Here is a 16,939-nt window from a genome sequence, read left to right on the forward strand (position 1 = left end):
TTGCAGTGTATATCGTTTATAGTGTTTTAGTTTAGATTTTTGCTTTCAATAACATTTCCTTTAATAACTTTGGTTTGAAACAGACCAACACATTTTAAGAAATAAGTCCACCAATACCCAGATATAAATAGAAGTGAGGGGAATTGAATTGACCTCCTCCCCAGTGGCTGGTTGTGTCCAGTCTTGGCAGGTTGTCACTGCAGGTTCAACAGGCAACTGTGTGGTTGACAGACTATTAATGGTTTCCTGATGGCCTCAGTGTATGCTGTCAACACACCTGCAGGTCCGGGTGGGGGGGGGAAACAAAAAAAAACATGATTTACTCCACTTGTCCTCACTGTCTCTTTCATCCTTTTCTTTTTATGCATTCATCTTACCTTTTTTTCTTCCTTCTCTAATTATACTCTTTTCTTCCATTCATCCTTTGGCTTTGGATTGTCTAAAATAACCCTTTCCCTTTTCTTTCCTCTTACTCCTCTGTGTCTTTTATATTCGTCCTTGTTTCTCCATACAAAATAAATGTACATTTCTTCATGTGTTTCTGCAGCCTGAATCCATCTCCACGTTCACCTCAGAGCCTGCCTTGGTCTCCTTTGCCGAGTTCTTCTGTAAAACATCTGAAGAAATTAAACACGTGAGTTTAACACAAAGAAGTGGATGTAGGTGACCTCTGTGTCTGTGAGGCACCAGTGAGCCTCCCTTCTCGCATTTTTGAACGGTTCACACATGGCGCTCAAGCCTGTGCACTGGAGCCAGCCAATGCTGTTTTGAGTCTGATCTGGGGCTTTTGTCTGGGATCTCCAAAAAAACGGTCCGCGAGCGGAAAATTTAGTGGGAACTTGCCATTACGTAACAGTCACACCTGGCAATTAGTTACAGTAACAACTAATAACAACTCATCTCTACGTAAGAACTAGTTTGTATTGTAAAACTTTAGAGGTTTATTTTTTTAGAAGAAAACACTGGGGGGTTTGGTTAATGTTCTCAGCAAGTCTGAGTGCATCAGGGAATTTTACAGTGTAGATGCTATGTACTTGATAGCCTCATTCACACATTCATTTTATTACAAGGTTGGCTTCAGTCCTCCCCCCCCCTTTAGAAAAACATTAAGTAACCAGGAAGGAGTTTTTAGATCCTGGAGGTGCTCTGACTTTAATAATGGAAAATCACTCAAAGGTTGTTGAATGTTTTATCAGACCCAAAATGGAAACTGAGCACTAATTCACACACATTAGTTTTGAGTGTGTGGTTGGTCTGGCTATCACTACAGAAACTCTCCGCTCTGTTAAAACTCGGCTCCAAGCACTTTCCTCCCAGCCAACTGGTTTTGGGAGCGAAAACACAAAGATGTGTTTGTTGTTTTTGTCAAAAACCAAATAAACATAGTTCGATTCACCCTGCATCCCTGCTAATGTGTATCCTGAATCAGTTCTTCAGGCTAGCATGTTAATAAGGATCTGCACATCTAGTCACAAATATGTGAATAAGGGCTGTTTGGAATATTAAATATAGACAAAACTACAAACAATCAAGAGGAAGAGAAGTTGGTATGCCTCATCATATACCACATGAATAACATTTAAGCATCTAATAGTCATTCAAATTAATGTTCCAATTTTAGTAAAAGTCAAGGTTATGTGTCAGCTCTTAATAAATTATATATTTAGCTTTTAAAATATCAAAATGCTTGCAAACACACTGAATGTTTCTATAATAAACAAAATGTGTACCATAATTAAGACCTTACGTCACAGAGTGCAAAATGATTCTACAAACAACTACGGCATCTTTCAGAAGAGATTGATTAAAAGTAAAAGAATAACAAGTGTTGACCAGACTTTCTGTCTGTTTTTATATATGGTTATGTAATAGATTGTAATAACTAAACTGACACCTTGAAACGTGTCTACATAAGCTAACAAGTTTCCAAGGCTCAACAATGTCTGTGGTCTTGAAAGAGATCTTAGAAATATTTTGAGAAAGACATTCAACCATGACTTTGACTCAAAATGCCAAAAACAAAACAAAAACGGAGGAATGGAGGAAAAAACTCTGTGTTCAGCTGCGTACATGTGGTTTAAAATCGCAAATGCATACATTTTTCATGTGAAATATCCAAAGCTCTTTTAACTTTGGCAGAAACTTGTGTTCATGTAGGATCCCATCGAGTAGGAAGCTGATTCAGAAGATCGGTTTTCAGGGCCTTTAAATGTAGCACACTGAGAGCAGGCACTTCACGTTTCTGTGCTATGTGGCAGACTTTCTCAGCTTTAAACACATAATTTTATGTGTCATACACTGGGTAATTTAAAATACATATGTATAGATTGTCAGGACCAAGGCTCAATCTGCTTATTAATCACTTGACTCCTATTTTTTGAATAAAGAGGCTGCTTCCGGTTAATGAGTTGGATTGCACAGAGGTCACTAGTTTCAGCTTGAACAGTGAAATGGAAGAAAATCAGTTGTTTTGTAGCGCAACGTTCTGTAATTGAATTTAACGACATGGTCATTTTGAGTCCTTCAATTTCATTCATAAAACCTTCAAAGTCATTTGAAAGTCATTCATTTTGCGTACAGGAACCCTGTTAAAAAACAAACTTAGGGTGCCTGGGTAGCTCATATTAAGAGGCTTAGTCCTCGACGCAGTAGCCGCGGGTTCGATTCTGACCTGCTGCCTTTTGCTGCATATCATCCCCCCTCTCTCTCCCCTTTCATGTCTAAGCTGTTACAAATAAAGGCCTAACAAAAAAATAATCAAAACAAAAAAATAAAATACAAACTTAAATACACTTGCTGGTATATAAGTAGTGTTTACGCTTAAATGCCAAAAACCTCATGAAATGGGAACTCTCGCTCACAAATGAGAAAAAAAAACTTAATCCAGCTGCTTTCATGCAATTTCATCATAAGGTCTGCGTCTGACTAACACGATATGTGCGGAAAAGCAAAATGTTTCATGATAAAGCTTTTAAACTGTAACGTACCGAAACAAGCTTCAAGAAAAAGCATCATTGTTGAATAAATTACTAAACTAAGTTAAAACTGTAGCTGCTAAACAAACCTAAATGAGCTCGGTATTTGAGATTCATTTGCTGTCATGAAGCCATCTATATTTTGTCAAAATGTCTGTAATTTTAGAGAGAATTTATCTAATGTATGCACTAACCTGTTTGTCTGTGTTGTGTTTGCAGAGGGATGATACTCTTGTGTTGTTCTCGGCTATGCTTTATGAATGTGTGACGCAGGAATGTCCAGAGATGCTGCCCACATATATTGCTGTTGAGCAGGTAACACAAAAAACACACACACACACACACACACACACACACACACACACACACACACACACACATGTGCTAATGTGTGCAAATTGGTCCTCCTTTTACTTGTCAGTCCTTCTCTTACTTGTCGATGTTTCAGTATTTGTAGTGCAATTACATTACCGGCAACAACAATGAAAACATTTTGAAAAATGTATAAAATAAAGGCAGCGTTCCCTCTGATAGGTTACTCATCTCAAGTTAGTTTTGTTTCCCCAAAATTGATTTTCATCACAGAGGCTTGCTTCGTTTTGAAATATCCAGTGATAGATACACTGACAGATGAAAACCTAAAGTCACTGGCAAAGATAAAAATTCATTCTGCCCATGTGATGGTATGTTAACGTGTTTCGTCGCTGATGTCTTTCAGGCGGTGGGTGCTCTGCGTCGGGGGGACCTGCTGCAGACCTTCCCCTTGTGGCAGATGCGTTTGGTGGTGGAGTTGTGGGACAGCAGGGTGCTGCGGGGTCCAGCTAACCGCCACAACGCTCTGCTCACCTCAGAGTTTCTGCCTGTCATGAAGAACATGGTGGATGTAGCACTAGACAGCTGGCTCAAAGGTGAGGAGGGGCGGGATGGATGGAGCTAGTGTCTGAGTGAATAAGAAGGCAGATCAATAGAGTGAAGACAACAGGTTGTGAGTGCTGAAAAAAAAGCTCAGTAATCTCCACCTCTTCATTAACACACATCTAGCAGAGCCATTTCCACTGCCATTCTTTTCCATTACAGTAAATAAAACGATGTAAATACAGCGACCTGATGGAATAGACCCAGATTCAACACAGTTACTGTGGGGAATTTAATTAAGGAACGATACGACTTGACCACATACACCTAATTAGTGTTGCAGAGTGATTTAACAGGTAAAATGTTACACTCCATTATAAATCAGAACCTAAAACCCAAAAAGGTATCTATGTCAGGACCCTCGTTAACCCCTTGCATCAGGTATAAATGCAGCGTAAAGACAGTGCTGCAAGTTGTTTGAGAGAGAGAATAAACACCAAACCAGTAAAGTCAGCTCAAAGCAGCAACTAGTGTCCTCTAATATGTCCTCCTGTTTTCCTGGTACCTTGATAATAAACAAAGCCTGACATTAGCGGGACATGGTGCTAATACGGTTATCTACCTGACCGAATTGCAACGCGGATTTCAGTGCCTTATTTAGGTGCCACTGAAATGCCTGAGATGCTCCGAAACGGACGTTAGAGGCAACCTAAACATCGCCACATGTCACGCTAGTTAACACTACACTTGGCAGCAGGTAACATTAGCCTACCGCTAGCTAGCAGCTGGAGTAAACATGGTTAAAATGCTGACAGCTAAACGGTGTAAAAGTTTGTCTGTATTTCACTGGAGAGGAACGCATGACGGTGTGCAGCTGCTGTTGTCGGAAAAACAACACAGATGTTGCATTCCTCATCCTCAAACTCTCCTCACCAGCCTCAATAAGTTATTGTTATTACAATTTTAATAAATCATTTAATTTTGACCCTGTGGCCTTAACAATACACAAGCTGTTCTTTAATGTCGCCGACTGAAGTTTTGTGCTCCTTTTTTAAAACAATATATATATATATATATATATATATATATATATATTATTAATCTAATTAATTACATACTCTGTGATTAATTAATCTAAATTAATCGCATACATAATTTTTGCCCAGTGCCTTAACCGACAGAAAAAAAAGAAGGGTACTAAACAACAGTTGGCAACATTAAAGAACAGCTTGTAATATTGTAATAACTATAACAATAACTTATTTCACTAGTAAATTGCTGTTGAATGAGAAAAACAACCACCAAATGGGAAAAGGGCATTTAACAACAACTTTCAATGCACCACGAGGCTGTAGGTTACCAGTTTCATTGAACGCACCGTCTGTGTTTTTCCGACAACGGCAGCTGCACATTGTTACATCCCGGTGTTGAATCCTCTACAGTAAAATACAGTTTACACCGTTTAGCGTTAGCTGTCAGCATTGTAACCGTGTTTAATCCAGCTACTAGCTAGCGGTAGGCTAACGTTAGCTGCTGTCGAGTATAGTGTTAACTAGCGTCACGTGCAGCGGTGTTTGTGTTGCCTGTAACGTCCGTTTCAGCGCATCCGAGAGCAGCGCAGACATATCAGTGGCACCGAAATGAGGCGCCAAAGTCTGCGTTGCTATTCGGTCTGGTAGTTACCGGTCGTGAAGGCACCTGTGCCGTATTAGCACCGGATTTCGGTACCCAACCCTATTCAGGAAGAAATTTTTTATAAGTAAATATTCCAATTAATGATCCAGGCAGTGCATTCTCGTCTCCCTCCTTCATTTTACAGTCGAATGGTGGCTAGAATGGGCTCTGGGTCAAAGTTCAATATGGAATGGATTAATCTGCGTTATTTTTTTTAACGCGTTATTTGTTCTCAGATTAATTAATTGAAATTAACGCGTTATTTTGACAGCCCTAATATATATATATATATATAATGTGTCACCATTTTCAGCCCTTCTGAGTTTGCAGGTATGATTAAAGAAAGCATGAGTTCTTTACATAATTCATTTCACTTTGAGTACATGAGACAACAATTTAAATTTGGCTTGGGTTAGCAGCAGTGTCACTGGTTGAGTATTTCACAAGCTGGGTGTGTTTCAGCTCGATTTCCTATTCAGGGTACACCCTGCACAATAATGTTGAACAGACTGTGCATACACTCACACAAATGCACATTCCATCACATACTTGCACACGCATGCACACGCACCTACAGTAATACATGAGAAGCGTGGGAAACAGGTGAAGTCGTCAAACGAGACTGTTATCATGTAAACAGTTGAAACGTACCTTCACTGTCATGTTTCATGAAGCCTCTTGGTTCTGTCACGTTTCAAAGGAAAACCAAACTATCTTGACCTCAAGCGTCAGGAATGTTGCTGTTCTCTGAAACCTTCCCACGAATGAAATCTGTTTCAAGATTTCTTTGTTATTGTTTTAGGATTTGTGTTTCTTCTCCTCTACTCTCAGTGCCGTTTGACTTTCTATTAATGAAAAAGTGTTATACAGACAGCGGACATTGAAAGGAGTGCGGTTTCTAGAAGTTTTCCCATATAGAATTTGAAAAATGATGATGTGGTGAACAGAATATTAATTTTGCATTGAGGTTGTTTTAGTTTTATGTTTAATTATAGTTCATTTCGGTTTCATATTTAAATTATAAATTCATTTAGATTAAGGCATTATGATTCTTATGTCAAACAAGTGTTTTTTCCCCTCTGTGGAGAAAGACAGATGATCTGTACTTGACTTGTAATAGTAAACATTTGTGGCAGCAAACATGTTTGATCGTGTTTATTGCATTTTGCAGTCTGTCAACACTATCCTGTCTGATTTCCTTTATCTTACATTCAATCAGAAACAAGCTTTTACATTTATCTTGTACAAAAAAAATGTAATTGTTGCCTGATTTATTTTAATGAAAGCTGTAGGTACACCTGACAAAATAAATGCTATGCCTTGTTTGTGTATTTTCTCCTAGACAACAGCTCAGTGTTGAGATCCTACATGAGGGGCGAGGTCCTCCCTAAAAACGCCCAGTCCATCATGTTGGCCTGCTTCCTGGTGTACCGCTCCATCCCCTGCCTCAGGAGCACACACACACAGCTGGAGAGTAAGATAAACACAAGTTCTCACCATACTGGATAGCTTTACCTGTGCACACTTATATTTGCATGTAAACAAACAGCATACTGTTCATACACACAGCAGCAGGAATATAGGTCCCTTGTGCAGCTTTAAACTCTCACTGCTATCGACTTACTCGGTGGTGGAAAGTAACTAAGTACATTTATTCAAGTGCTGTATTTATGTGCAGTTTTGAGGTACTTGAGTGTATCCATATCATGTTACTTCATACTTCTACTTTTACATTTAAGAAAAAAATATTGGTTACACTTTACTTGAAGGTATCTACATAAGAGTGACATGACACTGTCATAAATGTGTCATAAACATAAACAAGTCATAAAAGTTTATGACATAACTCTTCTGCCATTAAGTGGCATTCATTTTTTTAATGACAAGTTAGGGTTAGAGTTAGAGTTACAGTTAGGGTTCATGTGTCATGACAGTGTCATGTCACTCTTATGTAGATACCTTCAAGTAAAGTGTTACCAAATATTTTTTTTTTTTTTTACTTTTTGTTTTTATTGCACTCTATTTTGTGACAACTGTAGTAATTAGTTACTTTTCAGATTAAGATTTTTTTATTTAAAAAAACACGTTTAGCTTGTAAAATTCAATGCATAATGGAAGATTAAAGCAACACTAGAGAACTTTTCTCGCTTCGGTCCCCATTCATTTGAATGAATGTTTACAATCATTCAATATTTCACAAAAAAAGACTAGAAAAATAAACAATTTATTTCCTCCTTCTTTCCTTCGACATTAATCGTCTCATGACAAACTTGTTACTATTGGACGGGGCCCAACCCCTGGGTTGGGAAAAAACTTGACTAAACTACCTAACGATATCTAAGTAGTTCAAGCTAGTTCCACTTTGAGCAGCTACAACAGTAAAATGCTTACACATTGTTTCATTAGTATTAACAATCAGATCATATAAAATGTAATATATGTTACAGTACATCTTCCAGCAAAACAAGTGCTTTTTATTTTGATACTTTAAATACATTTCACTGATAATACTCTACCTTTGTAATGGAGTATTTTTTACATTTGTTATACTTGTAATTTTACTTGAGTTAAGCATTTGAGTCTGTGTTCCCATTGATCAAATTACATAATTGAGTCTCTTTAAGCCAAGTCCCATCCCAACATCCTGTTCATGCAGAACAACTACAAACTACCAAAGAAAATGATTCCTGGGACAGTAATGTTTGACTCGTCTGAAGCTCTGTTCTCTCTCCCTGCAGGCTGCAGCTCATTTGGGGATTTATTGTCGCGTAGCAGCGAGTTACGCATCCCTCTCAGAGACCTGCTGAGGCTGGTTCCCGTCCTGCTGGGCGCTGCCTCCGGAGCACAGACACTGCTGGGCTTCCCTCTGAAAGCATTTTGATCCTGATGCTCAGTACTAGTCTGGCTAGTAACCTCTCATAGCCTTACATTCCCACTATGAGCACAGGTAGGACAGATAACTAATTTCTACCTGTAACACCTACTGGTGTGTGCAGCAAGTGGGACAAAATGTCACCATAAGAGGTCTTACTGCATCACTGCAGTGTGGCTGCTCTGCCTCTGTAAATAACTGTTTGGAAAATACAGACTGTGTTTCCTTTTCAGCCCCTACTAACTAATACTAGTTTTGTAATATAATATTTCTGTTTAGTATTTTTACAGCATAAAGACAGTTTAGGCTGCAGTAATGATGCAGTACATGTGCCATGTCTGTGGTACAACAAATCCAGTATGGGGACTTTTTTGATGTACCAACTTTTTATCACCCCCAAACATGGACAGAAAGGACTGGTCAGTACAAAATGAAAGGACTCGGCTGGACTCGTACCAGTGCCAATGCTGCTTGTGTGGGCTCTCATTTGATTCAGGCCCTTGTGTTGTGAGGACGAGAAGACCGAGGCAAGACAATAAAATAGAAAAGTACCTGCACACCTCATTATTAATATTGTGGTTTATTCTATCTTGATATTTCCTCCCAAGGCTCAGTTAGTTCTTGCGATAATCAGGACGTCAGCTGCCTTAATTGTTTTCTCTTGTGTTTTGTTTTTACTTTTAGTATGTCTAATCTTTCGGAAAGTATGTGCATTTCCTGGGTGTTTCTTACAAAGACCTGCTGAGGTCTCGCTGCTCATTAAAGAGAACTGTACTCTCCTTTTTTGTTTTGCTGTATTCTCTCATTAGCTGAAACTGGTTAGGCTTCTGACAACGTTGTCCGTCATGTCTTGTATATTTAACAAAGATGTCGTTGTGGTGCCAGCGTTGCATCCCTAGAGCCAAGATGAAGGTCTTTTGAAGTGAGTCAAGGATCAAAAACGAGCTGTGGGTGCGTTTGGGGCTGGTCACCTGCATGCATGGAGTCCCCTAATCTTCTGTAATAAAGCAATGTCCTCCACAGATGAGACTGAATATACTCAACTTCTGCACTTAGTGGAAAAAGGTTGACTTTCTTGCATATGTTTTTGTATTTTACACTTAAATTGCTTTGTGATCATCTGGCATGGCCTATGATCTAAGATACCTGTCTCTAATATCTAATGTTATTTTGGCTTTTTTGCTAAGTTATACAACAAAAGACCAAACAAAACAACAATAAACCTATAACTATATTTCACTCACTAAAGAAAATGTAAAGTGACAGAAAGTGTCAACACATCTGGCAAGGACTGAATCTATATATTGAGGGCTGAATTTTGTCTTGACTTGCCACATTACCTCAGGGCAATTATGCTTTTATGGTACCATTTTTACAGTTATAAGAGCAATAATCTGAGACGAGTTAGCCTAAAATGAGGAAGGCTGCTTTAGCCACTCACCCTCAGACAATTCTGTCTTAACTGTTGGTTCAGAAATGCAGTTTGGTCTTTAAAACAGTATACAAGTGAAAGACTGTTACGGATATGAGGATTAATGACCACAAAGGTTCTCTCTCAAAATAAGTAATCTGATATTTAAATGATACAATTAACATTTAAAAATGTTAAGTAATACAGTCAGCAACACCCTGCTAGTGATGTGATATTGTCCACAGGGTCAGGGTGTTTTCCTGAATACATTTGCACATTTCTTATGTAATGCTGTTGCATTTTCTCATACAGCTGAATGTCAGTGTTGTGTTTAGCCAACAACTTAGAAACCTAAGACTGTGGGTCTTTTACTACCAGTGCATGAATGCAGCATACATGCCTATGATATTTATGGAGGCACTTGTTACGATTTTGACTGAGGGGGTCCCACGGTGTCAGACTTGGAAAACCTACGCCTTTAGCTTTTAAAGTTGTTAAAACGTCTTGGATTTTGATGCCCAACTGAGTATGGAAACCTGTAAAGTCCTTAGTGTGTGGGAGGATGTGCATTGTGTGTTGGGCTAAGAGTCTTAGATCATTTCTAACCAACAGCTCTGAGGACATTCCAAAGTAAATGGAAAACATCCAAACAAACAAGTGGTCCACACCCTCCTCACAGAGCTGCAACACACAGAGCAGCTCCTCACACTCAGATCAAACTCTTTAGATGCTAAAATGTGAGTTCATTTTGTAAAGTGAGGTTAGATGAATAATGTTAAAGGGGCACATACCTGCCTACAAATGGCAATATACTTCCACATACACTTTTAGTGGTAGTCTTTAGCTGCACAAAAAGCAGGTTATAATGATGTCTTTTCTATCTGTTGTAAGTCTGCTCTTTCTCATACCAAGGCTAATGTCTCTGGTTTGCGCTGACAACAGCACAGGATCAGATCTGTTGTTTAAGTGTGGGTGGACCAGCAAATTCATTGTGCTTTTTGCTGAACAAAGTATTAACCTTCTCTAAAGGGATTTTCTTAGCATTTCAACATTGAAAAGGCCCCAAAAATAGCAACCAGACATGACTCATATACTTTTTAGGGTTTGAAAGAAACATTTAGACCCACAACTGCATGGACAGAGTTTTTTTTTTTTTTTTTTTTTTTTTTGCCACGAGGACATTTTGTGGTTATTTCTATTATGTCTTACTTACACACTTCCTGGCTTGTATTGGCACTCCCAGTTATTGGGTGGATACTTGACCTAAACACCAATGCTTCGTTTTCTCTTCACTGTAATTATCTTTATTTTATTCTGTATATACTGTATCATATGTATGTGACAACTGAGGTGTGTGCATCCCTTTTTTTCTCGAGAAATGTTTTTCTCTTTCTAATAGAATTCAATACACTCCAGAAAACTCACACTAACAGTCCTGTTGCTGCTGAAAGATGTAGTACCTAGTCGTCTTCGCCAAGGTCTCATGTAATCAAAGTAATCGTATCATCATGCTTGGATTTGACACAAATATTTTTGTATTGACAATAGATAAATATGGGACTACGTATATTGTCAAAGATATCTCTCACAGTGGCTAACCCACTGAGAATTATCACCTGACTAGAGCCCTCAGTTCTACAAAGTGCTTTAGCATTTTTTAGCTCAGTGTTTTGGTTTTCTGTCCTGCAAACGTCGCTCTCATCTACCTTGTTTCCAGTCGCAGCAGGCAGTTGTGTTTAACAAAAAACTCAAAAAAAGAAGGAACGTCAGACAGACACGGCTAGTTGATAGACACAGAAACAGTGGAGCATTTAGCAGATAAAGAGCCATTCTTTATTGTCCTTTTCCAAGGAAATGTGTTGCCATAGTCCATACAAAGCCACACATAAATACATTATGCACCTAAACAAGACTACATGAATGACCTCAGATACATCCGCATTTATACACACAGACCTGTACACAGCAGGAGAAGAAATATTGGACTCCCAATGAATGATAATGTTGCTCTGTGTCTGCTGGATGTGTAAACAGGCCACTGTTACCTAACATGTTAAGGTGATAAGTCAATGTTGTGTTTTTAGCCTGTTCCGCTCCACCTAAGTGACGAGACAAAGATTAAATGCAGCTTTAATGCTCCAAAATGTAGGACAGGTAAATAATAGTAAATGTGTTGAACTTTCCACACATAGATTCTTTACTTGTGAGCTTTACTTTGACGCTGTCTGCATTAAACTTGTTAGAATAACTATTAGATTATATCTTATCATTAGGACCTCTGCCACCGTAATTGACCTCCCTTCTAACTATGCCAACATGCATAGCATGTATCATATTTGACTGAGTATCCAGCATCACACAGTGTAATTTGTAAGAAGACCAAGCCTTCAGCGTCTTGCTGTGTTTAACTTGCTGATAATGTTTGTGTGGTTTCTTGGAAACACGTGTCACCTTCAGTCAACTGTCTTATAAAACATTCCAGAGAAATGTCACGAACAGTAAACAGAGAGTGCCCGTGGGTGTCATGGAGTGTCTTAAAGATGCTCAAAGTCTGGTGGTTTTAATAGTCCTGGAGTCTCCACTGAAGGCCATTTAAAGGCCTCTTTTCTAGACTTGTATGAGCTACTTGTATGCCTGGTTTTGTGATGCCACGGGGCCCCAGTGTGTTCAAAGTAAGGGCTAAATACTGGGAATGGCAGGAAAAGAGACTACATTTCACCAGCTATGTAATACCTTGTGCTGACAAGGAGGCACTCAGTCTGAAGCATTTTAGTACAGTAAATGCAACAAGATGCAAGTTGTTTGGGGGTTACACATGCTTGTTCATGAAATGTGTGTTAAGGTCTTATTTCTCCTCTCAAACCCAGACAAAAAGTAGCATCTGCCTGTTTTGACACATGGTTGAAACTAGGGATGGAGAATTAATAGTGGAGTCAAAGAGGGACAAGAATAAGACCGTGAAAGTGAAACTAAACTGAAGCTGACTTTCTCTAGTCTTCATCTCATTGCGGTTGCTTTTCTGGATTAGAAATACCAGCAGATGAAACTCAAATAGAAAACACGTGACACAAATGTGACTCAAGACTTAGGACATGGCTGCAGTGTTCAGGAACAGTGAGGCTGACTTTCTCAAAAAGGGGAAGGAAATTATGCCTTGTCAAATGTGTCTTCAAGTCATCGAGATCCTGACTGAGATCGAGAACCAATCATCATTATATAATATCACAGACATTAGCTTGAAATTTCAGACCAATACTGTATAATCTAAATCAAAGAAAAAAAAACTTCTGGTGGAACTGGTTGTAAGAGTTCTACTATTTGAAGTAAGAGACGTTGAGTTTTAGACACACTAGCAGTGGTGCTTGAGAGATGGAGATGACGAGCCATTGATAGTGGTAGTCTTTCTATACTGCTATTGTTGAAATTTGCCACATCCTAAAGTGACATTTATGGTTCTTAAAAGATAAATCCTAATGATTTTAGTGATCATCTGGCTTCTCATCTAGTGGCACTACCAAATTTAGTGATTCCCAAACAGGGGTACTTGTACTTCTGCTATTGCCAGAGTATTAGTAGTAGTAAGTATTGCAGCATAAGAGGCTGATATGGTTATCTAAAAGTAATGAATAAGCGGTTGAAACATTCAGCTTCGCTAGTAGTGACATTTCTGACCAAATCAAGATAAATATTGAGGTTGAAAATATCCACTTGTATATAATGAATAGTGTTATCCATTTGGAACATTCATTTGTAATTGATGGAGGGGTACGTACGTTCATCTGACAGGGCTGTGGGGGTACCTCAGACCAAAAAGGTTGGGAACCACTGTCCTAGTTCACCTTTCTCAATATAGAGTATGCCAAGTTCAAAGCCCAGTCTTGGGGAGTTTTAACTTTGTTTGTTGAACTTTATAGTTAGGGCCTAACTTCAACAGCTAGTATGACAAGATTATGCTAACCGTCCCTTTATCAGCTCCAGATATAAATGCCCAACAGAATATAAGATTGTGTAATAATGTGGGAGTTGTGTTTTGTCCCAGACTACAACAAGGCATGTGTTGGGAAACAGCCTTGAGTGTTTGTAATGCCTGTGTCTGTATTGGGTCTGTGGAGAAAAGAGCTCTGCCTCCAGGAAAAAAATCCTTTGTTTCCACAATAAGCCAATCTAAGTGTGTCACAATGAGCACACCCCCTAACCCTGCAACTTGTATCGTAACTACACACAGGAGCACAGAGGATGAAGTGCATTTTGTTTTAACCCTTACATAAATCACCTAACAAAGGACATTTTCAAGGACTCTGATTTGACAGCAGCTTCCTTATTAAACCCAGCCTGACTGTGGACCACCAAGGAGACAAAACTACGTGTAAAGTAGTAAAGAAGTGGATTTCAAAAATAGGGCTTTTTTAAAGTTTACTTTAATTGTATCCTTTGAAATCTTTTAAGTACATCATAGGAGCTGACACAACAGAATCTCAGCATATACTGTCTTTTAAGTTCCACACAGTTCCATTCATTCAATCAACTGGTTAAATTCCTGCATCATGAGTAATTGACACTAAAGTTTGATATTGAAATGTGACCACAACATGAAAGAAGAAATGAAAGAGAAATTACTAATAAACACGTCATATCTTGTTTGTTTAATCCGTACAAGAACCAACGTTTATTTTAGAGTATAATTTATGGTTGTGTGGCAGGTTCCATCCATCCATCTTTGTCTGCTTATCCGGGGTCGGGTCGCGGGGGCAGCAGCTCCAGCAGGGGACCCCAAACTTCCCTTTCCCGAGCCACATTAACCAGCTCCGACTGGGGGATCCTGAGGCGTTCCCAGGCCAGGTTGGAGATATAATCCCTCCACCTAGTCCTGGGTCTTCCCCGAGGCCTCCTCCCAGCTGGACATGCCTGGAACACCTCCCTAGGGAGGCGCCCAGGGGGAATCCTTACCAGATGCCCAAACCACCTCAACTGGCTCCTTTCGACACAAAGGAGCAGCGGCTCTACTCCGAATTCCTCACGGATGACTGAGCTTCTCATCCTATCTCTAAGGGAGACGCCAGCCTCCCTCCTGAGGAAACCCATTTCAGCCGCTTGTACCCTGGATCTCGTTCTTTCGGTCATGACCCAGCCTTCATGACCATAGGTGAGGATAGGAATGAAAATTGGCCAGTAGATCGAGAGCTTTGCCTTCTGGCTCAGCCCTCTTTTCATCACAACGGTGCGATGAATTGAATGTAATAACGCCCCCGCTGCGCTGATTCTCTGACCAATCTCCCGCTCTATTGTCCCCTCACTCGCGAACAAGGCCCCAGTGTATTTGAACTCCTTCACTTGGGGTAAGGACTCATTCCCTACCTGGAGTAGGCACTCCATCGATTTCTTGCTGAGAACCATGGCCTCAGATTTAGAGGTGCTGATCCTCATCCCAGCCGCTTCACACTCGGCTGCAAACCGATCCAGTGAGTGCTGAAGGTCACAGGCAGATGATGCCATCAAGACCAAATCATCTGCAAAAAGGAGCGCTGAGATCCCCAGCCCACTAAACTGCAACCCCTCTCCACCCCGACTACGCCTCGATATCCTGTCCATAAATATCACAAACAGGATTGGTGACAAAGCGCAGCCCTGGCGGAGGCCAACCCTCACCTGTAACAAGTCTGACTTACTGCCGATAACCCGGACACAGCTCTCACTTTGGACATACAGAGTTTGGATGGCCCTGAGAAGGGACCCCCTCACCCCATACTCCTGCAGCACCTCCCACAGTATCTCCCGGGGGACCCGTTCATATGCCTTCTCCAGATCCACAAAACACATGCAGACCGGATGGGTATACTACCAGGCTCTCTCCAAGATCCTTGCGAGAGTGAAGAACTGATCTGTTGTTCGACAACCAGGACGGAATCCGCATTGTTCCTCTTCAACCTGAGGTTCGACTATCTGCCGAACCCTCCTTTCCAGCACCTTGGAGTAGACTTTACCAGGGAGGCTGAGAAATGTGATACCCCTGTAATTGGCACACACCCTCTGGTCTTTTTGAAGAGGGGAACCACCACCCCGGTCTGCCACTCCTTAGTCACTGTCTCAAACTTCCACACAATGTTGAAGAGACATGCCATCCAAGACAGCCCCTCCACACCCAGAGCTTTCAGCATTTCTGGCCAATCTCATCAATCCCCAGGGCTTTGCCACTGTGGAGTTGTTTGACTACCTCAGCGACTTCCACCAGGGAAATTGACGACAATCCCCCATCATCCTCCAGCTCTGCCTCTAACATAGAGGGCGTGTTAGTTGGATTTAGGAGTTTCTCAAGGTGCTCCTTCCACCGCCCTATTACCTCCTCAGTTGATGTCAACAGCATCCCATCCTTACTGTACACAGCTTGGATGGTTCCAACGACGCTTCCCCCTGCTGAGCTGGCGAGCGGTTTTCCAGAAGCACCTTGGTGCCGACCGAAAGTCCTTCTCCATGTCTTCTCTGAACTTCTGCCACACCTTTTTCACGGCAGAGGCTGCAGCCCTTCAGTACCCTGCAACTGCCTCCGCAGTCCTCTGGGATAACATATCCCGGAAAGACTCCTTCAGTCGTACGGCTTCCCTGACAACCAGTGTCCACCACGGTGTTCGTGGGTTACCGCCCCTTGAGGCACCTAAGACCACAGCTCCCCGCCGCAGCTTCAGCAATGGAAACTTTGAACATTGTCCACTCGGGTTCAATGCCCCCAGCCTCCACAGGGATGCACAAAAAGCTCTGCTGGAGGTGTGAGTTGAAAGTCTGTCGGACAGGGGCATCACCCTGACCCAACTCACCACCAGGTGGTGATCGGTTGACAGCTTCGCCCCTCTCTTCACCCGAGTGTCCAAAACATACGGCCGCAGATCAGATTATACGATTATAAAATAGATTGTTGACCTTCGGCCTAGAGTGCTCTGGTACCAAGTACGCTTATCCCTATGTTTGAACATAGTGTTCATTATAGACAATCCATGACTAGCACAGAAGTCCAACAACGAACAACCACTCGGGTTTAGATCAGGGAGGCCGTTCCTCCCAATCATGCCTCTCCATGTGTCTTCATCATTGCCCACGTGCGCGTTGAATTCCCCCAGCAGAACAGTCCCCCACTGGAGCCCCATGCAGGACTCCATTCAA

General features: G+C 40.9%; 1 protein-coding gene across 3 annotated transcripts in view; it reads left to right on the forward strand.

The window, feature by feature from the left end:
* Positions 1-9,155, forward strand: part of anapc1 (anaphase promoting complex subunit 1) — a 66,698-nt gene extending 57,543 nt beyond the window's left edge. For 2 of the 3 annotated variants that reach the window (XM_031316016.2, XM_035992258.1), the window contains 5 exons: positions 548-634; positions 3,195-3,290; positions 3,694-3,883; positions 6,847-6,978; positions 8,243-9,155. In XM_031316016.2, the coding sequence (XP_031171876.1) occupies positions 548-634; positions 3,195-3,290; positions 3,694-3,883; positions 6,847-6,978; positions 8,243-8,385 (648 nt within the window). In that variant the 3' untranslated portion in view covers positions 8,386-9,155. The remainder of the gene's footprint in view (positions 1-547; positions 635-3,194; positions 3,291-3,693; positions 3,884-6,846; positions 6,979-8,242) is intronic. The other variant, XM_035992257.1, reaches the window with a different exon arrangement.
* The last annotated feature ends 7,784 nt before the right edge of the window (positions 9,156-16,939 follow it).

Source organism: Sander lucioperca, chromosome 15, assembly GCF_008315115.2.
Source record: "Sander lucioperca isolate FBNREF2018 chromosome 15, SLUC_FBN_1.2, whole genome shotgun sequence".
Classification (NCBI taxonomy): domain Eukaryota; kingdom Metazoa; phylum Chordata; class Actinopteri; order Perciformes; family Percidae; genus Sander; species Sander lucioperca.